The sequence below is a fragment of the Uloborus diversus genome, chromosome 7 (assembly GCF_026930045.1).
Source record: "Uloborus diversus isolate 005 chromosome 7, Udiv.v.3.1, whole genome shotgun sequence".
Lineage (NCBI taxonomy): Eukaryota > Metazoa > Arthropoda > Arachnida > Araneae > Uloboridae > Uloborus > Uloborus diversus.
In genome coordinates, this window is record NC_072737.1 from 155,502,814 (window position 1) to 155,519,722 (window position 16,909).

Genomic DNA, 16,909 nt, shown 5'->3' on the forward strand with positions numbered 1-16,909 from the left:
GCCATTGCTATCCTCATATAAATTATAGCCAATGATCGAGTAACCCGCAAGTTTCAACATTGAAACTAGTACCACGGCATGATAATTTGATAATATGTTTTGGTAATGTTTAACATGTAGGGAAAGGCTTTATTGCGACAAGGCTGAATTTGATCCAGTAACTTAACTGATTTACTGGTAAGGTAGTCATTTTAAGGGAATGAAGAATTAAAAAAGTGGTTGAAAATTACCGCTATCTACTGGAGTTTAGGGTTAATCCACTGGAGTTAGGGTTGAAATTTCAACTATCAAAATATCACCAAACAAGCAATTGCTTTGCTCAAATGTAGAAGAGTAGACTCATTTTTCACCCGTCGTAACCTTGACGGGCGACTTTCTAGTATTAATAGCACAAAAAGTTAAGAAATACACGTACCATACTAAAAGAGGTTGACTTTGGATGTCCCGCACGTGACGCATGCAAATAAACTAAAATTTAAACAACAAAGTCATTTAATAAAAATAGTCCCGTGTCAGGAGTATCTTTATATCACACTAGCAAAAATACCCGGCGTTGCCTGGGTTAGCAATAATTATGAGAAACAATCGTTACTTGCATTTGTTTTCTGTATTAAGTGAAGGAACTTAAAACACACCTTTTTGACGTGATTTAAAATCTAGATTTTTCCTTACTGATAAAACTAAAGTAGCAGTAAGTAAAAAGAGCAAAATAGTATTCATTTAGAAACGAAAACACGAAATTTAAGAGTATACAAATTTGAAGAATTTCCGAAATATGAAATTAAACTTCACATGTTTAAAAAGATTTATCAGTTAATACTTATTTATTTTTTTTTTTTTTACATGGAGTCTTACCTTCTCTGTATGTCTACTGAAGAACGAACTGTTTAAAACAATGTAGCCGCGCGCCCGTGATCCCCTTAAACTTGCTTTAGTTATTTTGGAAAATTTTAATTATTGTGGGTTCTTGGTTACCGAAAAATGTTACCGAATTTGCGGGAATCGTTTTGGGATACCTTGGATAATGCTCCCCCTCCTTACTTTGTAAAACGGTATGTAACTAATTTTTGTTAAAGAGATATTGTCGCCATATGCTAAGATACTTTTGGTCACCATAAAATGGCGGTAAACATTTTCATCCGAAATGTTTCCAAAATAAGTAGTAAAATTTGGCGATGGTTTGAATTTGTGCACAAAATCACATTAATGGAAGTTTTTGTGCTGTTTATGGATTTGCCTAATTTAGTTGCTGGATTATTTTACAGTAAAAAAAGTTTTTAAAGATTCTTTGATTGACGATATTTTGTTCACATGGTGAAAGCTGACAAACATTATTACGTAGTCTTTGACTTCAAAAACCGTGACAGTTGAAAAAACTGCCAAATGCTTCCGCTACTGAAATCTTTCTGCATAAATTTTGGCGAGGTTTCTGCTGTTAGATTGGATAATGATTAAAAATCCAATCAGCACAAGTAATAAAAAAACCTCCATCAATTCACTGAAGTACCGTTCAAATGGAAAATAATCAACCAAATCTATAGTTAATATTAGCCAATCTTGGGGGAAAAAACGTTACTTTAAGATTTGACTTGAGAAAAGCCTCAGTCAGACGAAACACAAAAACATTCAACAATTCTAACTATGAACTGGGAGTTGAGATGATACACTAAATAATGAATTGGGTTGAGGAAAGCCTTCGAACATGGAACAAAAAAATCCCATAACTCATTTTTCATACAACTTAGAACTTTCTAACAGATGCCATCTTCAGCAGAAAAACAAACGCTTTCGATGGACACATAATTTTAATATGTGCACGTATTTTTTAACCGTCATATTGGGGCATTTATGCGAAAATTTGGACAAATTGGAATAAAAAAGGAACTATCAATCGGATTTTTATCGAACTGATCTACAAACCTCCCCAGTACCAAAAAGAACAAACGGTGAAAGTTTCAGCCAAATCTGCCGGGTAGTTTCTGAGATCTTAGGGAACAAATTTACCAAAGTCCATTTTTATATATATAGATGTAAAGATTAAAAAAATGTGCTTACTCCTGTTTAATTAAAATATTAACTTCTATAACAAAATGTTAGTGGACTTATTGAGTTGGACTGTACCGCACGTGGTGGAATGGCCATAAGCATTGGATATAAAGCTACAAATTACCACCCCATAGCTGGAGCTAATGCGGAACTGCAAGCAAACACAGAGAAGCTCAGTTACAGTATATAGAGATTGCAGATTGCGCTAAAGCTTTGTGCTCATTAGTCTGGAGTAGCCAAAACCATACTGAGGCAAATAACCTCATATAAAGCTAAGTAGATTATCACATTGGTAGGTAAAAATACATTCGGATAATGGTGAGGGGATCAGGACCCTCCCGTAAAAACTTGCAAAATTGTTGTCAAAAACGCAATTTTCGAAACATTTTGGGGGTAACGTTTGGTGATGTGGGGTTGAGGTTCCCTCCTGAGTCGCTTGAACTGTAATCAATTTCAAGCGATATTTAATAATCGAATGCTCCTCCAGAAATTTGCAAATAAAAGTTGAAAAAAAAAGGAAATTTTATGCTATCTGAGATGACATAAGGGGATGGGGAAAGTCTAGGGGCTCTCTCTGGAAAAGTTTCGTTGTAGAACTCGGGAAAACACAAGTGGATTTATAAGAAAAACATTATACTCGTGATCATCAATGCTAAATCTGACTCTAAATCCAACTTCAAACTTGTATTCAAAAGTAGAGACGTGTTAAAAGTCATACAGTAATTGTAAATATGTAAATAACTTGGCTCGGTGGATGGGAAGAGCAGGATATAGAACACGAAATGCAGCCACCTCTTTGTTGGGATTTCGGGGTTGTTAATGCACTTGTAATATAAATATTTTCAACAACGAGCTCCATAATCGACATTTATTGCGAAAAAATCATAACTGGACCATAAAAAAATATTGCAATGTGCAAAAAAAGCTTAAAAAAAGCCATTTTTAAATAATTTTATGAAACTTCATGAGTTACGAGCGAACTAAAAACTGTAATGGAATGTTAATAATCATGACATGCGAATAGAATTTTCTAAGGAAGCAATTGAGTGGTATTAGAATAAAAGTTTTAAGCATTTGTATTTTATGTATTTGTGTATAAAAAAAACCCCCGGAATTATGTGTAAATTACGTTTTCACAGTAGCTGAAATTGCATTCCCAAAACTTTTTTTTTTTGCACCTATCAACTCAAAATGGGTAAATACATAGGAAAATGGACGTTCCGAGTCGAAAATGTACATGCATCTGTATGAAAAACCCTATGACCGTCTAAATATAAAGGAGTTAATTTAGAGAATGGCATTAGAGGCAAAAGGCACAAAAGATAGATTTATAAGAACTAGTACTTGATTATTCAGTAAGTTACCGCCCTATAACCAGAGATATGACAGAAATACATGAAATAAACTGCCAGCTCAGTCATTCCATTCGAGGACTGCAGTTTCGTGCTTATTAGCACTCATCAGCCCGGCATAGGAAGTGCTAATAAGCAAGAAACTGCAGTTTTCGGATGGAATGACTGAGCTGGTGGTGTATTTCATGTAGTACTTTATTCTTACGAATAAAATAACCAATTTGAATCATGAGTCCAACTTCAAACCTTGTCCAAAAATTGAAATTAGTTTAAAATGATATAGTAAGGGTAAATTTAAGTCCTGTAATGACTATCCTTCTTCGTTGGGTGGATGGGAAGCATGGGCGGATCCAGGGAGGGGGTCATAGGGGCCATGGCCCTCATCGAGGAAATTTCCAAAGTAGTTAAAATACACTTTTTTTAAGCAAAAATGCAAAACATTTCCCTTATAATACATACAAAGTCTAACAATAAGGAAAACAATGAGAGAGGCCATGGTCACACTGAAAAGGTTTCGAAGATAGCTAAAAACCGTTTTAGAGATAAATATAAAAAAAAAATATTATTATTCCTCGAAGTTTAACAAGAATATAAAAAAAACGCCGGGGAGCAATAAAACCACACTGAGGAAGTTGGAAGTTTAAAGTATAGTTTTTAAACCTCTTTACTAGCTTAAATTGAAAAAAAAACTTGTAATTCATGTGAAGTCTAACAAGAATGGAAACAATGCAAGAGAAGGGCATGGTCCCCCCCCCCCACAGAAATTTCAAAAATATCAAGTATATACCAAATATTTAGGTTCATTTAGCATAATGAGCTCGTCTCCTTAGATGCGTTTACTCTCCCCATGGGGGAAAGAAAAGGGATATGTATTAGTAAGTGTCCGATAAAAAGTTATGCATTTAATGGTTGCGCATTAAGTTCAAGTTCGATTTAAGTTTTAACCTGGTTTTATGATGCACTGCTATGTAATTATTCTTCAGTCCCTTTTTAATATGGGACCCTCCAAACCACGCCTCCTTCTCTTGTTAATGATACCAAAGATCGTCTACAAACCACGTTTTAAAAAATAACTTGTAAACGTTTCCATGGAAGGGTCCCCCACCTCTCCTTTTCGCCAACGTCGTTCAAGATCGGCCTAAATTTTGATTTAAGCGCTTGAGTTTCAAAATATTTCCGGGGGGAGAACTCCTCTATCCCTAACTTCATTGAAAGTCTTCAAGAATTACGTTTCAGGAGCTTCAATTTCGAAAAATTGCTTTTCCTCTAAAAGTTACTCACGAATCATGGATTGCCTACATTTGCAATTTAAAGAGTTAAATTTTGAAAAAAATTTGGGAATGAAAGATTATCTAGAATGCGTTTTTAAGTCTATAAATTAGTAAAATTTCCTGGGGTGGCCTTTGTAATCTCTCCTCCCCTTAACATCACCAAAAAATCGTCTAAAACAGCCTTTTTTACAGCTACAATTTCAAAAGGAGCGCTCCAAACCTCTTCTCCCTACCATTACCAAAAATAATTAGAATACATCTTTAAGACTGCCATTAAGAAAAATTTCTTGGTGTGGGCCCGCGAATTTCTCCTCCATGCATCATCACGAAAAGATCGTATTAAATTGCGTTTTTGACTCTGCAATAGCAAAAACAAAAAAAAAAAAATCCGCTGGTGAAACCTCGGACCTCCCTCTTCTTTACATTATGGGAGATAATGTTTGCGTTTTTAAGGTTACAATTTCGAAAAATGGGCGGAAGGGGGGGGGGGGTCGCACCCGAACCCTTAATATTACGAAAGACAGTCAAAAGGCATTTCTAAGATTACAAATAAGAAAAATTTATTTAGATGGGCCCTCAAATCCTCTAACCCCCTTTAACATCATCAAAGATAGTCTAAAACTGCATTCTTAGAGCTACTACGTATTTCGAAAAATAGACAGGGGAGCGCCACCGAACCTCATCTCTCCTAACATTACCAAAGATCGTCTAAAATGCGATTTTAAAACTACAAATTCGAAAATTTTTCTTTGGAGAAACCCCCGGGCCCCCTTGACTTCGGAGTTTCTATTGTACTTACGGTTGGTTCACATCTGTTTCCTCTTAAATCAGAAAGTCCCATACAGTCGCCCCAGAACACAGTGCTGATAACAGGAATTACCACTTTGAGGAGACGATAAATGCATACGTTTGTTAAGAAAAGAGGAAAAGTATTGGGAAGGGGTTGCAACCTCTATGTTAAACTCGCGACACTTAGTGAAAATTCCAGAAAAAATGCTCTAGTTAAAGGCAGGTTGCATTGGTACTTGTAAAATTCAAAAATTTTCCAATGCATCGTATTTTTCCAAATGGCCCCCTCCTAGAATTCTGTCTGGATCCGCCCCTAATGGGAAGGAGCATGAAGTGCAGCCACTTGTAGTGGGTTCTCAGTTGTTAATGCAATAAAATATATTTGCATTTCCAACAAAGAGATGCATAGTGCACATTTATTGTGAAAATATATTACTGGACTATAAAAGGTAAAACATTGCAATGTACAAAAAATGGTTAAAAATTAATTTTTTGGTTAATTTCACGAAAAGATACGGTTTATTCGCGTACTTAAAACTGTAAAGGAGTAGTTAATCATAAAGACATCTGAAAAGAGTTAAATTGAAGCATTTGAATGGTTTTAAAACAAGAGTTTCAAACATTTGTACTCTGAGAAAAATTTTGGAAATTGGCATTTTTTACCTTCTTTTCAAACTTTTTAGCTCGTTCCTGTTAGCTGAACATTAACATTTTTCAAAAATAATAACAGAAATGAATTTTTCGGGTGCAAATACATCGCATCCTAAATGTGCATGTCAACGTTTAAAAATACTTTTTTTATGACATACTCTAATAAATAAGTACACCAGGTCAAACATCGAGGATCGGGGGAGATATTCATTCAGACGCAGTTCTGTCAGAAAAGAGAGCTGCTCAAAACAAACAGATCTATCTCAGTATTCGTCAAAATGGAGGAAGAATTCATGAGAATAAAATTGTACGAATTGCTGAAATATTTAATCGATAAAAGCTTTAAGTTATGGAGATTTAAGTTGCTAGTATAACCAAGTGTCCGGATGCTGAGGGAAACTTACTCAACACTTCCCTAAAACATTTTCAACATTAGTTTAAGAACGCACGGATTTCGGCACAGAAGACAGTGAAGAGATTTTTACAGTACAATGTTTTTTTGTTGATAGGTAACAAGTAAAGTGTTCCCCTCTCTTCACCTGACACAGATCCTCAAAAAGTATCTCAAAAATACTTCGTCAAAATTTTACACTTGCACGCAATCTTACATACATCACCTATCTTTTTCTTGCATTCACTAATACAAAAAATAACTTTCGTATAAAGAGTATAGATTCAAAATATACTTATTTATTTACTGATATAGTAAATCAAGAGTAATAAAAAATGTAAAGCGAGCGAAAACTCAAAAAAAAAAAAAAAAAAGATTCAAACTTAAAACGCGCGAAAATATTTTTGGCTACGATTTTACTTAAATACTCTTCTGAGGTGTCGTATAAACGATTTTATTTTAGTTTACAGCGATTACATTAAAGGATGGTTCGTATCAATTTATGACGGGATTTTATTTCACTGTAACCTCATCAAATATTTCACGTCTCCTGGTTTTTCGGACTAATTCTATTCCTCCTCAACTAATAAATCAAAAGCCAACGTATGATCCATTCTGTTGGTCGTATAAACGATGTGTCTTTTTATTAAAACGATTACATTAACCAATGCGCCTCTGTATAATTTTACATGTATAACGAGGCGCATCGGTTAATGTAATCGTTTGTAGTGTTTTGATTCCGCAGTGAGTAATTTTAGCTGTTAATTTTAGCAAAATTAACAGCGTAAATGTAACGATATATTTCCTCCTGATATAAAACAATAATTCAGAATTATTTCACGCATTTGATTCGTAAACGCTTTATACAGCGCGATCGTTTAAAACTGGCTTCGAAACGCGGTGCACGTCTTCGTATATAAAAAAAAACTAGAGAAGTTCACCGTGTTCTGAAGCCGTTTAAAACTGGCTTCAATAAGCGGTGAACGTCTCTCTCTCTCTCTCTCTCTCTCTCTCTCTCTCTCTCTCTCTCTCTATATATATATATATATATATATATATATATATATATATATATATATATATATATATATGTATATATATATATATATATATATATATATATATATATATATATATATATATAAATATATATATATATATATATATATATATATATATATATATATATATATATATATATATATATATATATGTATTTACTTATTTATAACTTTTATTTTTATTTTTTTTTTTTTGAAAATTTTGTGCTAAACTAAATAAATAAATGAAATAAAATATAAACAGAATAAAATGAAACAAATAATTTAAACTAAAAATAAATCAATAAATAAATTTAAATAAATAAATTGAAATAAATACATGAAAAAATTAATTGAAATAAATAAATTTAGAAAATCCCCTCCAAAAATTTTGATGGCACAACTTGCGCCATAATCCCCCACTGTGGGCATCCCTGGGTCACGGGAGTCACTGCGACCTTCCAAAACTTTCCTTAGTCTGCAATTTTTTTCTGATTATTTGGCAAAATTTTAAGCTCTCTTCCACAAAATTATCATCATTTTGAGAAATTTCCATTCTGGAAAATTATCATTTGGTGAAATTTGGAGTTTTCTTCAGCAAAATTTGGAGTTCTATTCTGCAAATTGAAAATTTCCGCCCTTCCAAAAATTTAAGTTCGGGGCACCCCAGCCTTTATTCAGTTTCCAGCCTTTATTCAAGCTAGCTCTTGTGTTAATTAATATAAACTGTAAAGATTGCGACGATTTGATACATGAAAGTCAATTCAAAAATTGGCTACCCATAAAATAGTCCGGTTATGTTAGAAATCCGGACAATCAATCAAGACTGACATACGGATATGTCACTGTTGATCTCTATAGTCAGTTGTCGGCTCAAGGATCTGAATCCGAATACGATCAATTAATTCCAAGCAAGAAACAATAACAAACATCTCACTGAAATTTTCATCGGACTTAGTACTTGCTTTTTTATGTTTTAGTTTTTCTTATTTTTTTAATGTATTTCTTAAGAAAGAACTAAAAATATTTGTAAAGAAATACATAGAACACTTTTTACTGTCTGTTCTCGAACTCCGCGATTAGCAGCTGCTAACGGTTCCAATTGAAAAAGGATGGTTTAAGGAAGCGCACTTTCCGAGGCATTCAGTTTTTGCTTGCTCGTTACTTCCTTCTTGCTCTTACCCCTGTTTTGATAAAATCAGAGGAGACCTGACGCATGCTCAAATTCGAGTAAGGTTTCGCGTTAAAATATCGAACAGAACTTTATTATTTTCAGTTAAAGGATATTTTATGAATATTGTTCGGTTTTTCTATTCAAATGTAGGAAGTTCCCTTGTGTAAACCAAGAACTATTTTTTATTGTAACATCTAATGTTGAATAAGTAATGAACAAGATAAGAGTCAAACTTTTTTTTCTGTACAGTGAAGTAAAGCGATAAGATTATATAATAACTATGATAATTGCACAAGGTTGCATTTATAATCTTATCAACATAATGCAGCCTCCTCTATCACTGTCCAATGTTAATCTGGGCTATCCGGTTAAAAGGTTTCCCACCTCAAGACTAATGAATGAAAAAAAAAGTTATAAATTGAGACAGAGGGACGCAAAATTAATTTTGAATTAATTTTGTCAATTATATGCAGTGAAGGAAACGAAAATACAGTCGAGTCCCGACTTACGCGAGGGATGCGTTCCAAGACTCTTCGCGTAAGTTGAAATTTCGCGTTGTAGAAAGGGGTATGTATACAAATTTTTTTTGAAACATACCAAATTCTTTAAGACACTTATAAACACCCCTCAAACTGCTTTAAAGCATTCCTCAACAAACAATTAAAGTTTCTTATAGTTAAGTACTTTACTTTTTCTGTAATTAAAACATAAAAAAGCTGCTTCATTCGACATAAAAAAACTTTTAAGATGCAAAATAAATGATCAATGGCAGGGAAAGACATAAAATAAAAAACTACATGGCACGTGCATCTCTTATACTTATTATCGTGCTACTGCCGACGTACTTTTTTGTTAAGCATTTAAACTTTCTTTACAAACTTTAGATGAAACAGTGAACTAAGGTGCCATTTTATTTCATCAACTTTAATATTTTAGAAAGAAAAAAGAAAGAAAGACGCCGAGAGGTTACTTGATGCACTAATAAAGTGATGCGGGGACTAGTATGGTGAAGGGAACTTTCGCTAGGGGTGACGCAATAGGGATAAAATATATTCACGAAATCAATATTTAGGACACAATAACGAAACCGATACTTCCTTCCAAAAAAAAAAAAAATCGTACTGCAGAAGAGGAATTCGCGTTAGTCCTAAAATTCGTTACTCGGGGAAAAACTCGCGTTATAGCCATTTAGTGTAAGTCGAATTGCGTTGTAGCGGGAGTCGACTGTAGTGTTTTTTTTTTTTTTTTTTTTTCTGAAATTTAAGAAATATATCAGGTAAAATTTTGAACGAATCGTATTGCTTAAATGTTAAAAATTTATACCCAGGGCTCTCCTAACATCGGGTGCCGGATCTCGTTGGAACAAAAGACACCTTTGCTTACTTTTAATATCCAGCTTGCTCAATATTTTAACTTCATATTTTGCTAACGCAGAATGTCCAGATTTACTTTTCATGAAAACTACATCAAACAACAGTCTCAAAAAGAAAAAGCGATATGGTTGACACTCACATGTGATCGCAAAATCGGGAAAGTTATAATTAGCTTTATTTTTTCATGATTTTTTTCACAATTTCCTTGAAATCCTTCTACGCCTTACGAGGGAGATGCTTCTCTCTTTTTGAGAAACCCTGCATTATACTGTAAGATAATCTGTCAACTACATGAAATACATGCTTTAATAATAAATGCTTTAGCCCTGGCTATAGGGCGGTAACTTACTTAATATAATCTGTCAACTATATTAAACAACATAAAAAGCTAAAAGTTCCACGAAAATGTAAAATCATCTTCCAACTAGATTAAACAATATTAAAAGCCACAGTCGACGAGAGGTCATGTCAGCCTATCGAAAATAGCACCCTCTCTGACCAGTTTCGGAATCGGAGAAAAATATTTTTTATAGGTTTTTTTTTGGGGGGGGGGGGGGCGACCTAACTGACGAAGGGTCTGCCTTTGCTTTCTGCGGCCCTGTTAAAAACAGCATTAAAATGTTAAGCAATCCACCAAATGAATATATTAAGTCCTAAAAACACATTAAAATTCCAGTAATGTAAAATTTAAACAAAAGGAACAAACATGCCACCTACGAAAATGACTTTTTTTTTTCTTCTTTATTCCTTTCTTTTCCTTTTTTTTCGCTTTGTTTTCCTTCCATTCTTTTTTTCTTTTTTCTTTTTGAGCAATCACGATTGCTTATTGTTCTCACTTGACTGTTTTTGACGTTCCTTTGATTTTTCCCATCGCCACCCTCCGCACCATCACCGTCGAGGGGCTCCTCACGATGCTGCTCCTCTAGCGAAAGCCGTCTCCAGGTTGCATCCATGTCCTACACACACGCGCATACATGCACGACTACACACACACGTACACAAACACACAAACACACATAGACCTACAAACATACACAAACACATACACACAACTAACCACACATTCATGCCTGCACACAGACACAAACACATATGCCTACACACACATACACATACCCCCCCCCCCCTCCCCCACAGACACAAACACATATGCCTACATACACACACTCGTGATTGCGAAAAACATAATTTGAATTCAAGATGTCAAAATTCAAATTATTATTTTTTTTTCTTTCCTTTGTTTTTAGGGGGGTTTTTTTCGCTTTTTTTTTCTTTCATTCTTTTCTCCTTTTTTCTTTTCCTTCCCTTCCTTTTTTTTGCTTGCAAAGTGGAAAGTAAACAAGTTGCCATGCGCCAATGTTACCCTATTCTATATATTTTCCACAATTACAAAAAAACTATAAATAACAGTACGTTTTGAATGATCAGATTGCTGTTGACGTGAGAAAATTAAGACATATATTCTACAATCACTCCATTAATCTAGCAGCAGGTGCAGAACACGAACTTCACGCCATCCCAAATCGCAGAGCGCGGCCTGATATTCCATCCTCTCACCCACATCCTCCCTCCCCCAATCACTTCTCTTAAACCCATCCAAAAAAGCCCTTACCGAACTAACGAAAAATCTACGACCGTAACGGTGAAATTCGACCAATGAAAATATTTATTTTCCGATGAACATGATGTGGGAGCACACGGGATACGAATAATAATGAGAGGGTGAGAAAAAATTATCTGTGGGAGGGATTTTTTTTCTTTTACAGTTTTTTCTTCCTTTTTTTTCTTTACTTTTTATTGCATTAAACGCCTCGCAGACGGAGTACTATTACTGACACTACCTTCAGCATTGAGTCGCGTGTAAAAATTGTTCGGCCTGTAAAAACATTCGCCTGCAATACTTTCTAATATTAGGTTATGTCTTGATATGACAATTGGTTTAAGTCATCAGGGCTTTCAAGCATATTATGAAATAGAAAAGCGCTCAAGCGTTTATGTTTAATACGAATCGATGGATTATTTGTATAATGTTTCAAATTAAATTTAAAGAATCAACCAATAATTCTTTTATTCCGAGTAGAGTTTTTTAATTTATTACATTCATATATATTTTCAAATTATGGAAAAAATATGATTTTAAAAAGGACAAATAAGGATGCTTAGTAAAATTTGAATTAAATGATAACAAGAAGTTCGTCCAAAACTAAACGAGCCTATTTTCTTTCGTAAAAAGTTTTTTCCTCACAGCAGCCGTATGTCTCCCATTTAATTGCCTTAAGTTTAGAATAAATTTAAATGCTTTTAAGAGATCAAACAATCAAAAGAAATTTACGACTTAATTTAAATGGAAATTACGTTCATTTTAAAAGATACTAAACTCATTCACCCAAGCCACTAGTCGTAGCTATTATTATTAGTTTTCTTTTCTTTCTTTTTTTTTAGTGTGGAATAAATAAAATTCAACCTCTCTTTTCATTATGTAAGAGGGCAAAATTAGGAGACAGAGACTATACTAGTGAATTACTACAAAACATTCCTTCAAACTGCACTCAGATGAAGCAAGAGCATTTATACAATGCTATAAGTATAATAGAGTCTAATTTTAGTCAGATAATATTTTTAATTAAGGTTTTTGCCCTAAAGATTGATTTAACTTTTCAAGGTTTTAAGGAAAAATATACTACAGTTTGATGAAATTTTTCTTTTTACTTGTAATCATTGCCAAAAACAAAAGTGAATAATAGAAAATTTCAAATTTATTATTACAATAAAGATACATATGAAAAATTAGTTACATCTTTACTAATAATAAAGCTGAAAGTCTCTCTGTCTGGATGTCCGGAGGATGTCTGGATATCTGGATCTCTGTGACGCGCATAGCACCTAGACCGTTCGGCCGATTTTCATGAAATTTGGCACAAAGTTAGTTTGTAGCATGGGGGTGTGCACCTCGAAGCGATTTTTTGAAAATTCGATGCGGATCTTTTTCTATTCCAATTTCAAGCACAAAATTATCATAAGATGGACGAGTAAATTACGAAATTATCATAACGTGGAACCGTAACATGGGCACAAGCCAATTGGCGAGATGCGAAATTATCATAACGTGGAACTGTATCATGGGTACAAGCGAATTGGCGAGAAAATCCACCATACATTATTTGTAAATATACAGGCGAACCAAAAGATATTTTAATTGTTCTATTACGGGCAAAGCCGTGCCGGTACCACTAACCAAAAATAAAATCATTTGCAGGTTTCTTGCGTTTTTCATTCACTTCCTTTTTATTTAGACAACCTGTCTCCAACTTTCCTCAATGGTAGGACTACACTACAAAAAACTGCATTACGATTGAAATGAACTTTTTTCCTATTGCTTAAAACTAATTTAGAATTTCTGCAATTTTCTCAGTGTTTTGGTGCTATTTTTTATGCATATAGTTGTTCCTCTTAGTTAAAAGGGTTTAAGTTTCGTCGAGGGAGATAATGTTAAACCTTTTTTGAATTACTCAAACATTACAGCTGAACTTGCTTATAACGAGCTTTGATTTAACGAGAGTCCGGAATTAGCGAGTAAGTCAGAAAGTTTTGCTTGGTACAACGTTAAATCTAAGGGAGTATTTGTTAGTTGGTTTATTCATTTAGAGAGCGATATTAAAAGTAGGAGCCAAACATGTTCAAAACAACACAATACATTTATTTAAAACCAACTAATAATTTTAAACATTTGGAAAACGACTGTACGTGCATTACTATTGCGTGCGGTTCACAGTTACATCTAACAGTATTACCGTATTACTCGCTTTTAACGAGCAAACACCGCTTAAAGCGAGCAATATTTTTGGGATTCATTTAATTTCTATTGTCTTTCGGCTCAGCTTATCCTTGGAAAAAGTCTTTAAATATTCTGAAGTCAACCTGAAAAATTTTAATTTTTCATGTGTGCGCCATTTTATTATTTAACTCAAAAAGATTTACCTTCGATTATTCATCATGATACTAGTTTGCAGTAGTTATCCAGCAGTAATTAATGGATGACAAATTTATTTTACTGTTTTTTTATGATTTAAAAAAAAAAATTTCATGTGTTACTTTTAATTTTAATGGAAATTGATTTCACTAGCATCACCCCCCCCCCCCATTTTCTCTGAAGAGAACAGGGATACCCCCGTCCACCCCTTCCCCACCCGTTTTAATCCTAACCCTTTTTTCCTTTTTTATTTTTAAGTTCTCATCTTTTGTTTTAGTTATTGATTTTTTATTTTTTTTGTAATTATTATTATTTTATTAGAAAAGTTCTGTGCTACACCTATAACATACACACACGTACACACATAAACTAAATAAATAAATGAAATAAAATTTAAAAAAAATAAAATAAATAGTTTAAATTAAGAATAGACCAATAAATAGATTTAAATAAATAAGTAAAAAATCCCCCCGACCCTAAAAAAAATTTTTTTGATGGTGCAACTTGTGCCATAATCCCCCCCCCCCCTGTGAGCACCCCTAGAAGAGAAAGTAGGCCTCGATTGCATATTTTTCGTTATTACATGGCCTTTTTGCAATGTTTGTTTAACTAAAAGTGTTTGAATTTGGAGATTTATGTTATGCTTTTCAACCTAGAAACTTTTTTTTTAAGTTTTACAAGCTATTTTTAAAACCCATTCTCAGTTCACCTTCTCCGTCATAATGCCTGGGTTTTACTTCCGGTTGCCAAATGCAATGAAAATAAATTTAATTATGAAGTTAACGTCTTATTAATAATTTGAACGAATAGATTCAAGGCTGAACTAGAGCAAACATATATTTGTTTATTGTTCAGCATTTTTAACTTTTCAAATGCTTCAGGTTTTTGGCTTTCTTTGATGCATGCCAAGTTATAAGGGCGAGTCAAATGAAAGTGAGCCAATGCGAATATATGACAAAAGGAGTACTTTATTTAAAAGTAATCACCATGGGCATTTAAACATTTGTCCCATTGACTAACGAGTCGCGTGATTCCATTCTCATAAAACTCCTTGGGTTGCTGCTTCAAAAATTCTGAAACTGACTCCTTCACGGCATCGTCCGACACGAATCTGGTTCCCTTTAGGTGTTTTTTCAATTGCCCGAAAATGTGAAAGTCGCAAGGCGACAGGTCGGGGCTGTAGGGCGGATGATGCAGCGTTTCCCACTTGAACTTCGCCAGTTTTGTCTTAACCACATCAGCGACGTGGGGACGGGCATTGTCATGCAGCAAGATGACCCCATTCGTCAATCTTCCGGGTCGTTTGTTCTTGATAGAGACACGCAGGCGATCCAGCGTTTCGCAATATCGGGCACTATTGATAGTCTCTCTAGGTTTAGCAAATTCGATCAGTAATGGCCCCTGACGATCGAAAAAAAAAGTCAACAGCACCTTACCTGCGGAGATGACGGCCTTTGCTTTCTTTGGGGGTGGCGAATTCAAATGTTTCCACTGTAAGCTCTGCCGGCGTGTTTCAGGCTCGTAGTGGTGGCACCATGATTCGTCCCCTGTCACAATTGCAGTCAAGAAGTCGTTACCCTCATTGTGATACCGGATCAGATGAGTCAAGGCAGCGCCGAACCTCTCTGTCTTCTGGCGGTCGTTCAAAATCTTGGGCATCCATTCAGCACACAAGAGCCGATAACCGAGATGGTCATGAATTATGGTGTGAACCGAACCGTGACTGATGTTCACATGCTCTGCCAGTTCATCGATGCTTATCCTCCGTTCTTGTCTAATCAGCTCATCAACCTGTGCAATTGTGTTGGGGGTGATTGCACGGTGGCTTTGGCCCGGTCTTGGATCGTCTTTGCAACTTTCACGTCCTTCTTTGAACCGTTTGCACCAACGCTTCACAGTGGCCAATGAAATGCAATGTTCACCGTACACGGCAGCCATACGGCGACTAATTTCGTGTTGGGAAACACCTTCAGCAGTCAAAAACCTGACCACACCACGCTGTTCATCTCTTGGAGCGTCCATTATGTCACGAACCGATTTCAACCCGGATTATGGGAACATTAAAGAACTATTATCCTCACACTTACGTATCACTTTTGTAAATGAGGGTTGCCTGTGTGCTGCGCGCATGCGTCGCGGTTGATGGACTGAGCCATTATTGCGCAGGGTAGGTTGGCTCACTTTCATTTGACTCGCCCTCGTATATGTTTAAGAGCGTTTTTAAAAACTTTAAAAGCTTTTTTTGTCACTATACTTGTTTAAAATTGCTTTTAAATTCAAGCATAAAAACTTGCAATATTTGGTGAAGGTAAAGGTAAATATAAACTGTTATCTCTTTATGCACACTACATTTATCTTAAAACTTAATACGAAAGTCAATGCCTTTTTTTTCTTTTAAATAAGGATAGGTAAAAGGTGAATATGATTTAAATTGCAAAAAGTTTCACCTCAAATAAAGTTCAAAACGAAAAAGCTTTAAAATAAAATACGTTTTTTTTTTTTTTTTTTTTTTTTTTTTTTTTTTTTTTTTTTTAATTCTAAAGACTATTTCAATCGTTGGTTCGCTCCAAAAATTATGAAATAAAATAAGTATACGGTTTCTTGATTACAATTCTCAAAAATTCAGGCAAATTTTAATATCTTTATATTTAGGTAAATTCTGAAGAAGCCAATAAAATTAAAATTAAAAATTTGAGAGATGATATAGGCGGTTTATAGCTTTGTAAAAATAGCTTTTACTATACCACCTATATTTTTTCTTCTCTCAAGTTTTAGTTTAAATTTCATTGGTTGCTTTAGAATTTACCCAAATATTAAGATATTCAGATAAACTACAATTTTTGAGGATTATA

At 34.4% G+C, this 16,909-nt stretch overlaps 1 protein-coding gene across 1 annotated transcript; it reads right to left on the minus strand.

The window, feature by feature from the left end:
• Positions 1-15,029: 15,029 nt before the first annotated feature.
• On the minus strand, positions 15,030-16,079 carry LOC129226954 (histone-lysine N-methyltransferase SETMAR-like). The gene has a single exon (XM_054861583.1). The coding sequence runs from the start codon at positions 16,077-16,079 to the stop codon at positions 15,030-15,032; it is 1,050 nt and encodes a 349-aa protein (XP_054717558.1).
• Positions 16,080-16,909: the final 830 nt, after the last annotated feature.

Bases quoted from the DNA above. Each gene is read 5' to 3' on its own strand.
- LOC129226954 (XM_054861583.1), bottom strand. From the start codon at position 16,079: ATGGACGCTCCAAGAGATGAACAGCGTGGTGTGGTCAGGTTTTTGACT.